Genomic DNA, 18,728 nt, shown 5'->3' on the forward strand with positions numbered 1-18,728 from the left:
AATAAGTGATAATAATTTGAAAACATAAACATGATGTGTTCATGTTAAATAGACAATTTTCTTTTAAACCTATCAAACAAATGCCTTAGTTGACTTTTTTGGGTGCAGGCAGATGACTAGAGCTCACCACAGGTCCAGGTTGGTCGGATCATTCTGTCACGTTGCGGGTGTGGATGGCGGCGGACTATGTATGGTGGAGCAGATCAGGAGGCAGGAATGCAGGCACGGATAAAATAAAAGTTGATTTAATGGCAGGATATGGCAGGGAACAAGAACAACACGACATACAACAACACAATGATCCGACAAAGACTCAAACAAGACTGGAGGTATAAATACTCAAGGAAACAATCAGGAAAACATGGGAAGATTAACACGGGGTAGGTGAGAACAATAAAGACTAATCAGAGGCAGGGGAGAGACACAGACAGGGAGGCAGGAGCATATTGTGACAGTGGTGTTGTACACTTCTTTTCCTTATTGTTACATCACAAGCAGGAACTTTTTTGAAACAGCTAATTTTTGGTATATATTTCCTGAAATCTCCTCCTTGAACCATCACCTTATCGTGGTGAAGGAGTTTGAGTGCCCTAATGATCCTAGGAGCTTTGTTGTCTGGGGCACTTTGTGCCCCATGTAGGGTCTCCCATGACAAATTGGTCTTAGGTGAAGGGTGAGACAAAGAACGGTTCAGAGGATCTTTCATGGAAGTAAATTCAAAGAGTCGGAGTACCCGGCCCGGAGGGTTACGGGGTCCCACCCTGGAGCCAGGCCTGGGGTTGGGGCCCATGAGCGAGCACCTGGTGGCCAGGCTTTCACCCATGGGGCCCAGCCGGGCCCAGCCCGAACCGGATAAATGGGCTCATCCAACTGTGGACCCACCCAGGAGGAACATAAAGGGTCCGGTGCAGTGTGGATTGGCAGTCCGATCCCCGGACAAGGAAACTGGTTTTTGGGACATGGAACGTCACCTCTCTGGCGGGGAAGGAGTAGGGGCTTGTGGCAGAGGTTGAGCAGTACCGGCTAGATATAGTCGGACTCACCTCGACACATAGCACTGGCTCTGGAACCCAAGTCCTTGAGAGGATTTGGACACTCTCCTTTACTGGAGTTGCTCCGGGTGAGAGGCGGAGGGCTGGGGTTGGCTTTTTGTTAGCCCCAAGACTCTCTGCCTGTGTGTTGGGGTTTACCCCGGGGGACGAGATGGTAGCTTCCCTGCGCCTTTGGGTTGGGGAACGGGTCCTGACTGTTGTTTATGCTTATGGGCCAAATATCAGTTCAGAGTACCCGCCCTTTTTGGAGTCCCTGGGACGAGTGCTAGATAGTGCTCCATCAGGGGACTCCATTGTCCTGCTGGGGGACTTCAATGCTCATGTGGGCAATGACAGCATGACCTGGAGGGGTGTGATTGGGAGAAATGGCCCGCCTGATCTGATCTTGAGTGGTGTTTCGTTATTGGACTTCTGTGCAAGCCGCATTTTCGCCATAACGAACACCATGTTCCAACATAAGATGCCCATCGGTACACTTGGTACCAGGGCAGCCTAGGTCGCAGGTCGATGATAGACTTTGTAGTCTTATCATCTGACCTGCGGCCGTATGTTTTGGACACCCGAGTGAAGAGAGGAGCGGAGCTGTCAACTGATCACCACCTGGTGGTGAGTTGGATCAGATGGCAGGGGAAAATGCCGCTTAGACCTGGCAGACCCAAACGCATAGTGAGGGTCTGCTGGGAACGCCTGGCAGAAGAACCTGTCAAGACGGTCTTCAACTCCCACCTCTGGCAGAGCTTTGACCACGTCCCGAGAGCAGTGGGGGACATCGACTCCGAGTGGGCCTTGTTCCACTCTGCGATTGTTGAGGCAGCTGTTACTTGCTGTGGTCGCAAGGTGGCCGGTGCCAGTCGTGTGGCAACTCCCGTACCCGCTGGTGGACACCAGAGGTTCGGGGAGCCGTCAGGCTGAAGAAGGAGGCCTACAGGACGTGGCTGGTCTGTGGGTCTCCGGAGGCAGCAGACAGGTACTGGGGTATTGGATAGCCAAGCGGGGTGCAGCAGTGGCAGTTGCCACGGCAAAATCTTGGGCATGGGAAGAGTTTGGTGAGGCCATGGATAAAGACTATCGATCGGCTCCAAAGAGGTTCTGGCAAACTGTCCGGCGCCTCATGAGAGGAAGGCAGCAACTTGCTCACACTGTTTACAGTGGGGATGGGGAGCTGCTGACGTCAACTGGGACTATAGTCGGATGGTGGAAGGAATACTTTGAGGAGCTCCTCATTCCCACCTACATGCATTCCGAGGAGGAACCAGAGCCGGGAGACCTGGGGATGGACTGTCCAATCTCGGGGGCAGAAATTGCTGAGGTAGTCAAACAACTACACAGTGGCGGAGCCCCGGGGGCGGACGAGATTCGTCCTGGGTATCTCAAGGCTATGGATGTTGTAGGGCTGTCGTGGTTGACACGTCTCTGCAACATTGCGTGGTCATCGGGGGCAGTTCCTGTGGAGTGGCAGACCGGGGTGGTGGTCCCCATCTTTAAGAAGGGTGATCTGAGGGTGTGTTCCAACTATAGGGGGGATCACACTCCTCAGCCTCCCTGGAAAGGTCTACTCCAAGGTACTGGAGAGGAGGGTCTGATCGATAGTTGAATCTCAGATTGAGGAGGAGCAATGTGGTTTTCGTCCTGGCCGTGGAACTGTGGACCAACTCTATACCCTTGCAAGGGTGATGGAGGGGGCATGGGAGTTTGCCCAACCAATCCACATGTGTTTTGTGGGTTTGGAGAAGGCTTATGACCGTGTCCCCAGGGGCACCCTGTGGGGGACGCTCCAGGAGTATGGGGTGGGTGGCTTTCTGTTAAGGGCCATTCAGTCCCTTTACTAGAGGAGCGTGAGTTTGGTCCGCATAGCCGGTAGTAAGTTGGACCTGTTCCCGGTGAGGGTTGGACTCCGCCAGGGCTGCCCTTTGTCACCGGTTCTGTTTATGGACAGAATTTCTAGGCGCAGCCAGGGTGTGGAGTGTGTCGAGTTTGGTGGCAGGAGAATCTTGTCTCTGCTTTTTGCGGATGATGTGGTCCTCCTAGCTTCATCCAGTTCTGACCTTCAGCTCTTGCTAGGTAGGTTTGCGGCCGAGTGTGAAGCGGTTGGAATGAGGATCAGCACCTCCAAATCTGAGACCATGGTTCTCGACCGGAAAAGGGTGGCTTGCCAACTCCGGGTCGGGAGAGAGGTCCTACCTCAAGTGGAGGAGTTTAAGTATCTCGGGGTCTTGTTCACGAGTGAGGGTAGGAGGGATCGGGAGATCGACAGGCGGATTGTTCAACATCTGCTGTGATGCGAACGCTGAGCCGATCTGTTGTGGTGAAGAGGGAGCTTAGCCAGAAAGCCAGGCTCTCGATTCACCGGTTGATCTACGTCCCAATCCTCACCTATGGTCATGAGCTTTGGGTAATGACCGAAAGAACAAGATCGCGGATACAAGCTGCCAAAATGAGTTTCCTCCGCAGGGTGGCCGGGCTCAGCCTTAGAGATAGGGTGAGGAGCTCGGACATTCGGGAGGGACTTGGAGTAGAACCGCTGCTTCTCCGGATCGAAAGGAGTCAGTTGAGGTGGTTTGGGCGCCTGGTCAGGATGCCTCCTGGACGCCTCCCTGGGGAGGTGTTTTGAGCATGTCCTGCCGGCCCCCGGGTAGACCCAGGACACGTTGGAGTGGTTACATCTCCAATCTGGTCCGGGAACGCCTTGGGGTCCTGCCGAAGGAGCTGGTGGAGGTGGCCGGGGTGAGGACGGTCTGGAGCTCCCTAGTTGGGATTCTGCCCCCGCGATCCAGACCCGGATAAGCGGAGGAAGACGACGATTTCCTGAAATGAAACACTGACAGAAAATGGATGCTCAAGTTTTTTCTCATTGAGAGTGGTTATAGAGGCAGTAGAGACCCATGTGGCAGCACAAAAGGATGCAAAAGTGAATTTTGCATAATATATCCTCCTTAAGAGCAGTGCTGTTTGTGAAATATTTACTTTAATCTGACAGCTGGTGGTAATTGTTTCTAAGGAGAAAATAGAGACAGAAGGGCAATCTGCTGCATTGCTGCCTTCACAAAAAGAGAATAGAATAGAAAATTGTGTGAATAATGTGTGTGTGTGTGTGTGTGTGTGTGTGTGTGTGTGTGTGTGTGTGTGTGTGTGTGTGTGTGTGTTTAACGTATGCCAGGAAAATGTAATTCCATGTGATTCCTCCCTGAGATTGAGGTCCTCTCTTTGTCCTCCATTTAGATTTTTCTGAATGTTGCATTTGTTCTTGTCTTTGGGACAGTTATTTATACATAGATTGTTCAGAAGGAGCAACTGTCAGGTGCTAAATGTGTGCAATATGCTGAAATGTGCTGGACTGCAGAGATGCTGAGAAGGAGCAGATAAATGATTGTAAAGAAGCAAAGACCTGGGGTCTCATTTATGGGGTTGTTCTGTGTGAACACAACGCAGTACAAGTGATGATGCTGCAGGAATTCATAATTTTATCCTTCTCAGCAGCAGCACTGCAGGTGCTCTCCATGTCCTAAATGTGCGTAAGCCAGGTCCTTAGTCAACTTAAAGTTGTGCACATTTTTTTGCTACTTTTTTTTTATATAAATCCCAACGTTTGCGTGGAAAGTTGCTTACGCAGTTTTCCGACCCCGTTTTGTTCGTAAGCAAGTTTTACAAACAAGGCCCCTGTACATTATTGGTTAATTTGGGCCAGTAATATTTAATTATTAGTCTTTTATGCTCGGCCTCACCCCAGTAAACCTAGAACCCACCGTTTACTGGATATAATGCATATCTGAAATTTATTTTCACCATGCTGTAACATTTTATGCTTATTTTTATTTTTCTTTGCACCCAGCCAGCAATAGAGGAACACTGGAAAGTGTCTATTTCTGATGATTTACCTCCCAGACATCACATTGCATTGGAACAATCAGTAGCTGCAAAGGTAAAACACTCCAAGTATATTTGATAATCTTCAAACCAGATGGACTAATATAATTTTAAATGTGGGTGTGTGTGACCCTGGGTGCACTTACCAGCTCACGTCCTGTCAACAGACACATTTCTTTCCTTGCCCTGTCCCTTCACATCTTAACCCCTCTCCCCTTCAGGCTTCGACTCCTTTCCCTGACTGATCTTTAGATTTATATTCACTCCAAAAACAAGATTATTTCCTGGAGGGGCTGAAGGTTGCTCAGCACCAGCAGATGTCATTTATCATACTGGCTGAGGCATCGTCCTGCTTTTTCCCCTTCGTTTACCTCTTGTTGGATCTTTTCTTTGGAACATGCTCAGCACTGTACATCATGGTAGCTGGTTTGGGCCAGATGATGTACTGCAGCTGGCAGTGTGCTCAGCCTCGGCTTGTTGACACTGAGGTGCACATCAAAGGCAGTGATGAACAATTCAACACTTGGACAAAAAGAAAATGGAATCTGGAGAGTTATTAAGCTTTTAGTCTGAGTGGGACTTGAGCATTCCATGAGTGTGAAAATGCATTTTGGGGAAAAATACCTGCTAAGTATGTAAAATGAAATTATGCGCCTGTGTTTAATGTTAGTAGATATTATTGTACACAATATACACTGGTTTCCCCAGACACATGTCAAGTTTAATTTTTCCTTTTAAAAACTGACGTAACGCTACATCTGACACAGTATCAGTTAGTACTCACATGGCGTGTTTTCATTATCCACAAACTTCAGCGTAATTTTACAGGAACTGCTCAGCATGGGCGTGTTTCCACTTCATCAGGCCGGCCCAACAGGCTGTTTACTGGACCATTTTCAGGAAACAATGGAGCACCTGAACAGGGCTATGTACTCAGACAGGCTCAGTGCAGTCACTGAATGGAATATTTGGTTAACTCACACTGATTGGTTATAACTCAGTAGGAAATGACTTTAGCAGACAGAGGCAAAAGAAAACAAGCACAATTTGCGCTTCTTTAAAATTGCCGTTATATGCGGTACATCCATAACCTCAATTGTCCTCTTAAACTCCTGACCATTGGCTACCAAACTTCTGGCATTCCATTGCAGGACTCTAAAAGTCATCATCAATGGCTGTCCTCCACCATACCCCCATCCTCATCAGGCGCACCACCGCCATCCACCACCAAAACCACATCCTGACTACCCCCAATGCCAGGACCCCCCATCCCCCTCGAACAAGCAGACCTCCAAACCTCACTGGGATCCACACCAGAGAAGCCCAGAAGCTTTTCAGCCACAGCCGTCACCTCACGCGCCGCATCCGACTTGCTAGTCGCCACAGTCCTCACCCTCCACATTAAAAGCCAGGAACTGTGTTTGATCCCCCACCATCACCCCACCACCTCCCAACGTCCCCTTGTCTAAAACCAGCAAAGCCACAGAACCTGCCCCAGCCCCCCGAGACCCCACCCCTCCACCATCTTTCAGTCGACGCACAACCTCAGCATAGGAAACCTTACGATCCGACCAACAGGCCTCAACAGCCACCGCCTCTTGATAAAATGCACAACCCCTAAAAGTAGTCTGGTGACAGCTCCCACAGTTGTAACAACAGAGGGCCTCCTCACATGGTCGCCCTCACACCTCCTAATATCTACGCAGACTCCTGCCACATGGCCAAATTTCTGGCACCGAAAGCACCTCAAAGGTGCCCTCTCAAATTCCCTGACAGAATAGCTGACGTATCCTAACATGACACGGCCAGGTAACTCAGAGTTGCTGAAAGACAGCAACAAGGGTGTAGTACCCCTGGCATTGAAGCCCATTCGACGTACAGCTGTAACAGCAGCAGTAGCTCAACAGGTTGAGCGAGTTGTCCAGTAATCGGAAGGTTGCAAGTTCGATCCCAACTCCGGACAGAGAATTCTGCTGTTGTGTCCTTGGGCAACACACTTAACCCACCTTGCCTGCTGGTGGTGGTCGGAGGGTCTGGTGGCGCCTGTGCTCGGCAGCCTCGCCTCTCATCCCCACCAGTGTATGAATGTGTGTGTGAATGGGTGAATGATACACTGTAGTGTAAAGCGCTTTGGAGTCCTTACTTTGAGAGGCACTATACAAGTGCGGATCATTTATCATTCATTTAACAGTACCTCCACTTAGACATCGAAGAACCTCAGACTCAAGAACGTCATTCGGAATGCCATACACCACACCCTGAATACCAGTCACAGCCCGCGGTACCACCACCTCAACCTCCACATCCAGAAACTGCTTAAGTTGAATGCCTTGTCCCACTGCGCCCCAGTACAACACACAACAGCCAACACCCCACCAGGCAAGACAGAAGAATCCTCCACTTCCCCCAACTTCTCCTTCAACTCCCGAGACAGCTGCAGCGGATTGACGGAAACAAAACCACCCCCGCTAGACGCCCTCAGTTGAACAACCAGGCCCATTCCACCAACTCCTCCAGTCCGCGGCAGTTTAGATGAACCCTCCTCCACCACCCTATCCGGAGACGAGGCGCTACGATCCCTCTTGGAAATGCCCCTACCCTCCGCCAGCTTAGCCCCGGCTTCCTCACTGGCCCTCCGCCCCACACCAGCACCGAGAGATTGAACGGGAACAGAGAAGGAAAAATCGTCTTACCGGACTCTAACAGGCCATCAGCCGACTCACCAACTCCCTTCCCAGCCAATCGAAGCCGACACCCCAGCGATCAAACACAGCGGAGCCCCGTCAGAAAGGCCTGAGAACTTTCAACAGAACCCGCCTCGGCAACCTCGGATCGTGCAGTTAGCTCCTAGATCGACTCCAGCTCCGGCCTCACCGACCCACTTCTCAATCAGCTGATCTCCTCTCCCTTCCTCCTGGCAGCTCTCCCTTTTATGTTGCTCAGAAGGTGATCAGTCCAAGTGAGTGCAGCTGTGCAGGTAGGAGGAGGAGGAAAAGCACTGATTGTCATCTGCAGCTTCAGATTTCTGGGACAAACCGCAACAGCTGTAACAACCAGGTCATCGTATCTCCTGGTCAATTTACACGTCCCAGAATTTATCCTGAAGTTCCGACAATGGAAACATGCCTATACTGTGTGGATAACTCCCAGCAACTAAAATTATGAAATTCTAGTGAAATATCTGGAAAATTCACCGAGTCTTGATGATCATTTTGTTGTTTTCTGTTGCCTGTGGTGCAGTGTTCATTTTGATAAGAAATCTTAACTTTTAGTCATTTGACAACATTTTTTTTAAATTGTATTCTTATTTAAGTCAACTAAAACATGAATATTTCATCTGATGCAATAATTTTCAAGTTCTGTAAAGGAAATGTTAACGATACATTTCACACTTTGGATCAATAAAACTATATCTAGACTTGTTTTAATAACTACAATTATTGGAAAATACCAAAATGGTACCTGGCAGTTTGAAATTGTGTTTTTCAGTATTAATAAAGTGCAAAAAAAAGTAAAATGTGCATTAATATTTGTAAAGATGAAAGCAAATGACATCATGCCATCAAAAAAGAAAATGTGTTAAAATGCGAGGAGGTAAACTAAAAATAAGAATAGTCTCCAGGTGTATTTATTAGAGTTTTCCCTGCACTAATCGACCCCAGTGAGCTGCCTAAAAGTTTTTCTGGACCGACTGAATGTTTTGACCGTCACAAAAACACTGCTAGAACACAGAACCCTGATAACATCGGCCAAAGCAGCAAATTAATTAGTCACAGAAAAGAAATGTAATTTTGTCAATGAAATTAACACGGCTGTAGTGATCATCTTATATTAGATTAACACCTGAAGTTATTCAGTTGTTTACAGATGTGTATGTGGATGTGTAATGATAATGATGTAATGGGCTGCATGGTGGCGCAGTTGTTAGCACTGTTGCCTCGCAGCACGAAGGTCGCAGGTTCGAAACTCGGCTGCGGCCTTTCTGCGTGGAGTTGCGTGTTCTCCCCATGCATGCATGGGTTTCCTCCGGGTACTCCGGTTTCCCCCACGGATCACAACATGCACTATAGGTTATAAATTGTAAGTCACTTTGGATAAATCGTCTGCCAAATAAATATACATAAACGTATACATCATAACTCTGAAAGTTTCAGTCAGATCCATTCAGTGGTTCATGAGATAGCATTCAGACTCACTCATTATCTCAGTGGCTTTTCCTTTGTAGGGTTGTAGTGAGCTGGAGCATAACTCCAGTATTCAATGGGTGAAAGGTGGGGTCAAAGTTGTAAACACAGTTTTCACAACAATTCAGTGTGTGTTGAGGACAGTACTAAGCGTCTACAGCTGCTGTCTCAATGCCAGTAGTTCAGGACATATTTCACTTACTGCAAACCAACCAACAAAAAGACACTGGAATAAACATGATATTTTTCCATTTGAAAGAACATGAAACATATTTTGAAAATATATGTTACCATAAATACACATATAAGGATGCTCTTTAAAGAATATCTTTAAAATAAATAGAATGGTAAATTATTGGTACACTGATCAATACTTTTATTTCAGTCACCTGTGACTGAACTGCCACTGCAAGGTGCACTTCAACCACCACCCACATGGATCCCAAAGCAGGCCTGGATGGCTGAACAACAGGATGAGTTGGAACTGCAACCAACTCCAGCTGAAGGCTTCAACAGGTAGAAAAAGGCAAAGCCATCTGATTATTTTATCTTCTACATTAAATATGCCAAAAGAACTTTCCCATAAGATGCAGGTAAAGCAGCTAAACTATCCACACAACTGTTTAAACTATCATTAAGTGTAACTGTAACTACTGAGTGTGATACCCGAAGAGGAACCAGGTTCACACAGTCATGGTAAAGAAGGCTGAAGAGGAGGTGTAGCCGCGTTGGACATCCCGACAATACACACGTCCAGCATAAGATACTTTAATAGACCAGACACCCGAAATGTTGAACGATGTAGACTGTAGACCGGCGCAGTCACATATTCTAAAGGGCTTGGCACTGGGAGGCGCTCTGGAGGGCCCTTGGTTGACACATAGGTGCAGCCAGAAAGATCAGGTGCAAAGACGACACAGACACTAGGGCGGTCACTGACCAGAGAAACACTAGACTAGTCATATGGGCGGCGCTGTTGTTAACAACAACAATGGCACAAATGAGGTCCTGGGAGAGCGCCATGGGCAGCGGTTGAGTCAACCGGGTCCAGAGCCTCCACCCAGCGACTGGAACAATAGGCTTAAAGCGGTTGAGCAGGTCTTCGCCCAACAGGAAAGGAAAAGCCTTGATGTCAGTCACATACACTGGGTGTCTTCCAGAAAGTATCTGAATAGAGAGGTTGATCAGTGTTTTGTACCTGTATAAATGTTTACATTTTGATGTGAAAGAAGCCAAACAAACATGTAATAGTGAGGGCTGTAGTCCTGTAATGTCCCTGTTCTGTCTGTTTTGTGTAGAATGTACAGAAACACAGTTTTCATTTACCATGGTGTAATTTTCTATCCTGGCCCACCATTGTAGACCAGTCACAGCGCTCGCATTTGAAACCCTTCTGAGAGCTGTGATTGGCCCGCCACAATGCTGCTAGGGGCAGCAGAGGTTCCAGTTGAGCATTCCTAGACCAAATTTTGAAAAGCAAGAATTTGGTCTAGTTCACTAGGCTAGGGATTTTCAATAATACAACTATGACTCTTAAGTCAAAATATGTCCTATGAAACATGTGATGGGACTTATGGCTCTGCCGTTAACGTCGAAAAGCCATTTGAAAAGGCTCCTTTCAACATCTTTTGCTACAAAAATAACAATCAGAAATCAAATAACATAAGGATGTGATAGATTTTTCACAGTGTTGATGAAGTCTTCAGGTACTTATTAAAGCTACAATGGCAAATCTGGAAAACAAGCTAGCTTAAAGCATTTCTTTCATGCCTATTAACAATGGTCTAGCACAGTAAAGCTATAAATTGTGGAGATAAAAAAACGTACAAAATATAATAAAGTGGTTCTCTCGCATTTGTCTAAAAACCTCAGCTAATAACACAACATGGACCGAAAGCAGCTATTGGAACATCCATTCAAGTGTATTTAGCAACAGAACACCACTGGTTTGAGAGGTTCTCTGCTCAATAATATCAGAGAAGGGATTCAGACGACTGCTACCACTTCAACTTTAGGACAAATTACCAGAGTCCCAAAAAGAAAAGCAACACTTTCAAGTCACGGACAACAAAAGACATTTGGACCTAGAAAACGGTGACTGATGTTTAGCGCTTTCTCGTTTCCTCTGGCAATGTGGGTTCTGTTCCAGATGGATGTGGCCCAGGGATGATAGTCGACTGGAGGGGTGAGAATTTCATGACAGCATTTGCTTTTAAAAGCTAACTTGTTTTGTAGATTTGCTATTGCAGCTTTATGTGGGATCCCCATTGATCGGGTTAGGGTTATTATGGATAATGTGTGTCCAAACTTCCGCAGAGAGGTTTTGGTGGTTTATCACTGTGGTGGATACATACTGTGCTCCTTGAAAGGTTAAAATCACTGATTTTTTTCAATAAATCCACTGTGGTCTTTTCTGAGGGGAAACAAGTTCTTTCACTCCTGTTTCAGAGGCTAGATGTTTGTTAGAGAAATAGGGGGGCAGTAGGATTTAGAGTTTCACTCATTAATATAACGACTGGCTTAAAGCAATGTGACTTTTCTGCTACCTTTGTTCGCTTTGCAACGTTGATATTTTATCTCTCAAGCTAATTACCCTAACCCTCGTGCCCCATTTTGCACAGGATTTGCCGTGTTGTAAATTTGCTAAAGCTAATAATTAGCTTCTAGCCGAGATGTGCTCTGCTGTCTCCTGGACGGTAAATAACCATAGGGAGCCTAAGTCACGCCCATCTACTTCCAGACCACGGGTCCCCGGAAGAATGTAAAAAGGAACACAAGTCCATTAGGCTAAAAACGCTATTTTCTAATTCGGCTTGTTATGTGCCATGGATTTCACATATGATGTCCGTGAATTTTAAATACACATTTTGATACCAAGAAAGCGCTTATTTTTGAACGGGGCACACACAATTTGAGGTTTTGTGTGAAAATAAGTCCTGGACTACGAATGCGCTTCATGAAAGTGACGTCATCAAACCAGACACGGAGAAGAAAAAACTGAGGTAAAATGGCGAAGTTCAGCGAACTTCAAATCCTTCTTTCAGAAGAAAAGAACCACCATAAATCTGGCCATGTAATAAGCAGCAGCTGTGCTAGGGGAGAGGAGACACTGTGGTGACGTCATAGATGCGACGTGCCGATTTGTAGTGATGCTAACAGCAAACTTTTACAAGCTGATAAATCTCAAAGTATGTGACTGACACATGAGCTGACCAGAAAGGGAGGAGACTTAGGGGCTCGACACACGGGAGGCGACAAACGACTGCAATAAGCGAAATTCGTCGCTGTCGCTTTTATTACCTGACACACGGGAGGCAACCCGCGGCAGCGGCCAGCGGCAAAGCCGTCTACGCGTTCTGTTCCATGGCGAAATTGAAACTTCCGTTGTTTTGTTTGGCTGTGTCAGGTTGGAGGGAATTGAGGTTATTTAAGTGGTTCAGAGTTTAAAAAAAAAAAAAGTGGTAGCTATGATGTTTCACAAGGTGCTGCTAGAGTTATGTGAAATCTTACTTCTGATTTTACTTTATAAAACATAATAATAATCAACTTCTCCTTCATGTTTGCTCGGAGATGTACGGAGCATCCTGTCCGCTCATTGGTCAGTGAATGAAACCTCCGTTGATTGGTCCTCGTCTGAGCAACAGCGATGAAAAGTTGAAAATATTTCAACTTTCTTTGATCGCGTCACTGGGTCGCCTGTGCACGACACGTGCACATGTGCAAAATTTCACACACACGTTTTTCGCGTTTCGCTTAGTAGGAGGGAGACACGCGATTATCGCTTTGTCGTGCATGTCTCATTGAAAATGAATGGAGGAGAGGCGATGTCGCCTCCCGTGTGTCGAGCCCATTAGGGCTCCCTATAGCCAGCAAGACAAGATGGGCGAGGCCTTGAATGTAAATGTACTCTGTGCTGTAGAAGAGGCTTTTTCTGAACCAATCGTTTTCCTGTCTACTTTTTCTCTGCAGCTAACACAGGGTGGGGCTTAAGAAAATGTGCACGTTCAGCATCTTTTTGCAACTCAGAGTAACCTATAGTAGCACAATGGTTTCTCAGTGAACAAGCCCTAATGGAGGATATTAAGTGCGACATGTTTTAAACCTGTATTTTAAATAGTAAACGTTTCAGGTGTCCCAGAAAAGTCTAGATTCATTATCACTGCTATCTTTTCAAATTGAGTTTTTGCACTTTTTTCATTTTTATTGGGGTGTAATACTGATTTAATTCCCAAAACATGTGGACACTAGGGCTGCACAATATATCGCAAATATATCTTTATCACGATATCAGCATGCACAATATGCATATCGCAAAGAACAGATAAATATCGCAATGAATGGTCAGCCCAAATGTTTGCTACACATAATGCAGTCTGTCAATCAAACTGAAGCATGTTGCTTTTAACAGATAAAATTGTGCTTTTCACCCATTTGAGAATGGACCGTGCGCTGGAAGCAGCTGCCTAGAGCGCTGCGCAACAACGCGCTGTGCCGCTCGCTGTGCTCTCTGCTCTAAAGAGTCCATAAATGATGTAATATAGGTAGAAAACTTTTTTCCGGCTCCCCTGGATGTGTAGGATATCCAAGTCCCCCATAATTCGATCCCTGCTCCTGGATGAAAATCCAGACATTTTCTTCAATACAAGAACCCCCACCCACCCCACCCCCACCCGGACGCCCCGGACAGAGAGTGAAAAGTGGACATGTCCGGGGAAAACTGGACGTACGGTCACCCTAGTTTAATATAAAGCGGGAGATTACAGATACAGTATTTTGCTTGTGCCCTTGCTGCCCTGGGTCCTTTAGAGTTTGTGGGCCCTGGGCAATTGCCCAGTTGCCCATATGGTTAATCCGGCCTTGCATTTACCAAACAGTGTCCAGTTATATGCCAGCTTAATCTGTTTTTAATGCAGGAAAAAAAAAGTTTGTGTCTGACACAACTGTGGGTTGTACAAAAAGCAAATAAATAAATAAAGCTGACAGGTACAATGCACACACTTCATTTTCTCACATTCAGGCTTGGTTGGAATAACATTTGGAGTTTGTTTGTAAATTGGAAATCTCTACAAAGCCTTTCACTTCTTTATGGTTTCAGAAGCCAGCCTCCTGGGTCAGTCTCGGCCCACTGCGGTTTGTCTGAAACATCAGAGAAGATTCTGGAGGAATGGTAACTCCTCATCACATCCCACATGTTTCCCTCCACTGCTCCTTGATTTTCCTGCTACATGTGTTTACTTAACAAAAGTTTTAGTTATGTTATTGTGTTTCTCCAGGGGCTTTACAGATAGACGCACAGCTCTTCTTATGCTGAAGAGAGCCCAGAAAATGAAATCAGCTAAACACAAGCAGAAACTCCGTGGTGAGTGTCAGAACAGGATTTATATATATGTTTTGTCATTTTCTTAAATCGTGCCTCAGCAGCAATGAACCGTCCATCTCATGTATTTTAACAAGGGGTAACAGACAGCAGAAACCAGGGCCTGTCACCTCTGATTGGGCATTTTTCATAAAGCCTGCAGAGGAAATGATGATTGCCAATGAAAAGTAACCATTTGACAGGTCATTTGAAGAAGAATTTCATTCCACCTGGGTGCTGAGTCGTGTCTGTGCACGGCGACCTCACCGCTGCTTTGCTTTGCCCAAAGACGCAGTGGTCCTGACACCACCATCATGCATGTTGGTCGTGTGAAGAGAGACTGCTCTTTGATCATAATTGCATGACTGCAGCAGCAAAATTCTTGTCATCTTGCACCACCAACCCTCAGGTCTATGTCGACTGTAACTCCTGATGGCATGTGCCTGGAACCAGAGCACTGTTCTAATATTTTCCGAATGTTTGATCCTTTTTAAATGTTTTTTTAAGCCAGGATGCTTTATCCTTCCTTAATGCTCTCATTTAGAGCCCTCTGTCCGTGATGCCTTGTTAGGAAACTCCAGTAACAAGTTTAGCTCAGCAGAGGCAAGGAGCAGGCCTGCACAGCACAGCAGATACTGTTTAAAAGGTAAAACGTCACATATGCAATGGTATGCGTTTTCTGGCATTGCAGTGTCATTGTGCTTGTTGTATGTTTGAGCGTTTCTTTGCACAGTAAGCACTATACCGAGTGGACTAAATGGCTGTTTCACCGTGAAGGATTTTTTAAAACTTGTGATATATGTTGGTGTAGAAACTCATTCATCCCACATTCATGAGAGTGAACTATTGTAAAGGTGTGGTTCACTGAAAAAACATTATTTAGACATTATTTTTGATTATAATGGGTCATATGGGATTTTCATCCAGGCTGAACATTAAAAGTCTCCTACAGCTTTGTCCTGCATTCGTTTCTGATAGAAAACAGAAAGGGAAACGTTTAGGTTATAAAAGCCTGACAGATCTGCATCACGCTGAACATTCATGGACTCACCCATCTTGGCTCACGACAGGCAAAGGCTGTTGTTGGTTTAGCGTCCGAGAAACAGCAGAGAACATCTTGGTTTAGTAGAAGCTAGCCATTAGCATTAGCAACCACCACGCAACACAACTCCTCCAGGCTTGTGTTATTTGTGGAGATAAAACATCACTGTTACAGAACAAAGAGTCAGTGGTAGAGTCATGTTGCTGTTATGATGTCCAAATATCAGGAAATAAGACTCCACATCCTGTCATCTAGGCTCAACTCTGATCTGGGTCACTTCTAGTTCCTCTGGGAATTTTTTTTTTTGCCAGAGTACAACTTACAAGGCATCCATTCCTACTAGAGACCACTGCAGATGTATTGATTAAATGAGTGATCCACATCTTTAAAAAGACAATTTGTTGCTTGAAGACGTTTCACCTCTCATCCAAAAGGCTTCTTCAGTCTTGACCATGGTTTGCGAATTCAGGACTGAATGGCATCCCTGGCTGGGAGCTTTGTCCAGAGGTGCATCAACAATTTGACTTTGTGACATCCTCATGAAGGATGGGAGGTCTCTCCCCCTCGCCCCACATCCCTGCTTTTTCACCCATAGAGGTCAGAGCTCGCATGTGGAGTGCACGGTGCTCGAGGTCAGCAGTCACAGCTGCCAGTAAAGTGACTCGTCCAAGTCCAGTGCTGCTGGAAGCATCATGAGCTGTTGAATTATTTAATGGTTGTTCTTTATTGTTACAGCTAGAATGGCAAATGCACTTTAAAAAATAAGTAGAGAAAGCTGTGAAATTAATTTTATTGTGACTGCTGGTGTGTTGCGTCATCTTTCCAGTGCTGCTTTTACTAACACTGGAGTCGTTTCTGAGCACATTTTTTCTGTGGATAAGCTCCCAGCCAGCTGGCAGTGTTTCTGTTTGAATGACCTGTTACATTACAACAGTATTCCAGTTTTGTTTTTCCCAGTTTGTTATCGGTCTTCTCCACCCTTATCCCAGTACTGAGCTTCTCAAGCTCTGAGTTTAAACGACTCTGTGTAACTATACGTCTCCAGTTAGGGCTTCGTTGTGCTTTAAACTTTACATCTGATCACACTGAGTGGAATCCAGCAACACCCATAACTCTAACCAGTGTCGCTCAGGTGGAGACGACTCCTGCAGATTTTTTACAAGATGGCCATGAGGTCGTAGCAACTGCAGCGATAAAGGCAGCACTTGTGTTCCTCTGGTTCTGACCCGTGAAAGGCACCCCCCCTCCGGATCCATCTCCAGTGCCCGAGGCCTAGCCAGCCCAACCCAGCCTGGCCTATCCAGTGCTCCCCGACAGGGGCTAACGTTTCAAGCTCTGAGTCAAACCACTTCTGGAGGTGATTAGCCCCAAACCCATGACAGATTCTTTCCAAGATATCTGACGCGGCATGTTTATTTTATCCAGGCTCTTTGTGTGGATGTGCTGGACATGAGTAAGCCACTTGAAATGGATATCGGCTTACATAGAGTGAGTCAGGGAGAGTATGGTGCGAAGCCATGAGAGATCTTCTCTTAAAAGCAGAAGTATAAATGTACATTTCTCTGAGAGTCTGAGGGATTCATCTGTGAAAGATGTTTTATGCCTCCGAGCATTTCTGCTCTTACTTTCCACCAACGCCTTTCTCCATCCCACCTCCAGCCTCACCAAACATTCGTCACAGGGACACGAGGATATGTATTTTTATTTCAGCCTGGAACCCCTACCTCCTGAGTACTTAACTCAATTTCACACTTCATGTCATCAACAAAGTCCAACTGAAACACAATCACTGTGTTTATCGCTGATCTTCCAAAATATCTCCGTCTCAGAGCTTCTACCATCACTCATGTGCATTTAATTTATGAGCTTCTTTTTACTGTTTCTCTAGCAGCAGTGGAAATCGTTTCTATTGGTTTAGGTTTGAGAAGCCAGAGCTTATGCACTGGGGCAGCAGACTGACCCACTAACAGAGACGGGAGTCCAACATAAAGTCCCTCGAACGCTCTGGGGTTGGTCCTCCAGTTTATGATTTAAACAGTGATCCTAAAACATTTGGTTGCATTGCTCTTCTAGATGTTTTTATTTTCCAGCTGTTTTAACTCATTCACCGCCATCTGTTTCCTGATCAGAAAAGCTCCTGACTGCCAGCGTTTTTGAGCGTTTTTACTGTTTTTTGAACAGTCACAGGTCATTGTGCTCTATGATCATGTAAACACTAAAATTACCAAAAGAAAGAGTAGACTCACTTCTTACATCAAGAAGAATCAGCGTGTTTCTAGTGTTATCCGCTCTTTCATAAACCGTTGTCGACTTGTGAGCTGCAGAAGCCTTTCTGGTTTGCGCCTCACTTTTTTTACAGCAGCGGCCCAAAACAATCTCTTACTTCATGGATTTCCCGCTTCCTGGTCACATGATGTGTGACATTCATGGATGAAGATCAGCTTTAGAGACGTGATGCTTGCTCTCCAGTGTGGGGGTCTCGTTCCGATGCCCGCCCCATAAAAAATGCAAATTACGACTTTAGTCGTCAAAGGTAGAAAATGAGTGAAACATCAGCAGAGAACAGTGGTTTGGTTCAACCCATCAACATATATACTGTCCAACTCATGTCCGTAGGCTCAAATTATAAGTTTTTGTGCCAAAATGGGAGGTTCTCACCACTGCCATTTTGACCGTGTCACAGGTCCCGTCACGTCAGGACAATCCAAAAATGGCTAAATAGGTGGATCTGAGGGTGGGGCTGTTACGTTTGGTACAGTGTTGGGACAAATTAACAAATGAAGCTACTAGCTAACTTGGCTAACCCAAGAAGCTAAGAAGGGCTCCTTCTCAGTCCCTACATCCCCAGCAGGTCCCTGAGGTCCAGTGATCAAAGCCTACTGGTTGTGCAGCACCAGGCTAAAGACCAAAGTTGACAGATCATTTGCTGCTGTGGCCCCCAGACTCTGGACCTCTCTCCCCCTGAGCCTGAGATCAGTGGACTCAGTGGTCTCCTTCAAAAAGCAGCTGAAGACTCACTTGTTCAAGCTGGCTTTTGTATGACCTTCTTCACCTCTCTCTTTATTCTGCTCTCCCCACCTATTCCACCTTCATCAGGATCCACTGATTTCCCTCTTTCCTATTCACTCTCTCTCTTTCTTAACATGTTTTTATATCACAATTGTCTATTTTTGCTCATTTTCAATATATTTTTAAACATTTTCTAAATGCTTTTTTATATTTTTTACATT

The 18,728-nt window shown here is 45.9% G+C and overlaps 1 protein-coding gene across 6 annotated transcripts in view; it reads left to right on the forward strand.

Annotated features, from left to right (window-relative positions):
• The window catches only part of LOC107397133 (leucine-rich repeats and IQ motif containing 1), a 90,630-nt gene that overhangs the window by 40,981 nt on the left and 30,921 nt on the right, over positions 1–18,728 (forward strand). For 5 of the 6 annotated variants that reach the window (XM_070550212.1, XM_070550213.1, XM_054737468.2 and 2 more), the window contains 4 exons: positions 4,882–4,971; positions 9,486–9,616; positions 14,196–14,267; positions 14,374–14,459. In XM_070550212.1, coding sequence (XP_070406313.1) covers positions 4,882–4,971; positions 9,486–9,616; positions 14,196–14,267; positions 14,374–14,459 — 379 coding nt within the window. The remainder of the gene's footprint in view (positions 1–4,881; positions 4,972–9,485; positions 9,617–14,195; positions 14,268–14,373; positions 14,460–18,728) is intronic. The other variant, XM_070550211.1, reaches the window with a different exon arrangement.

Source organism: Nothobranchius furzeri, chromosome 4 (assembly GCF_043380555.1).
Source record: "Nothobranchius furzeri strain GRZ-AD chromosome 4, NfurGRZ-RIMD1, whole genome shotgun sequence".
Lineage (NCBI taxonomy): Eukaryota > Metazoa > Chordata > Actinopteri > Cyprinodontiformes > Nothobranchiidae > Nothobranchius > Nothobranchius furzeri.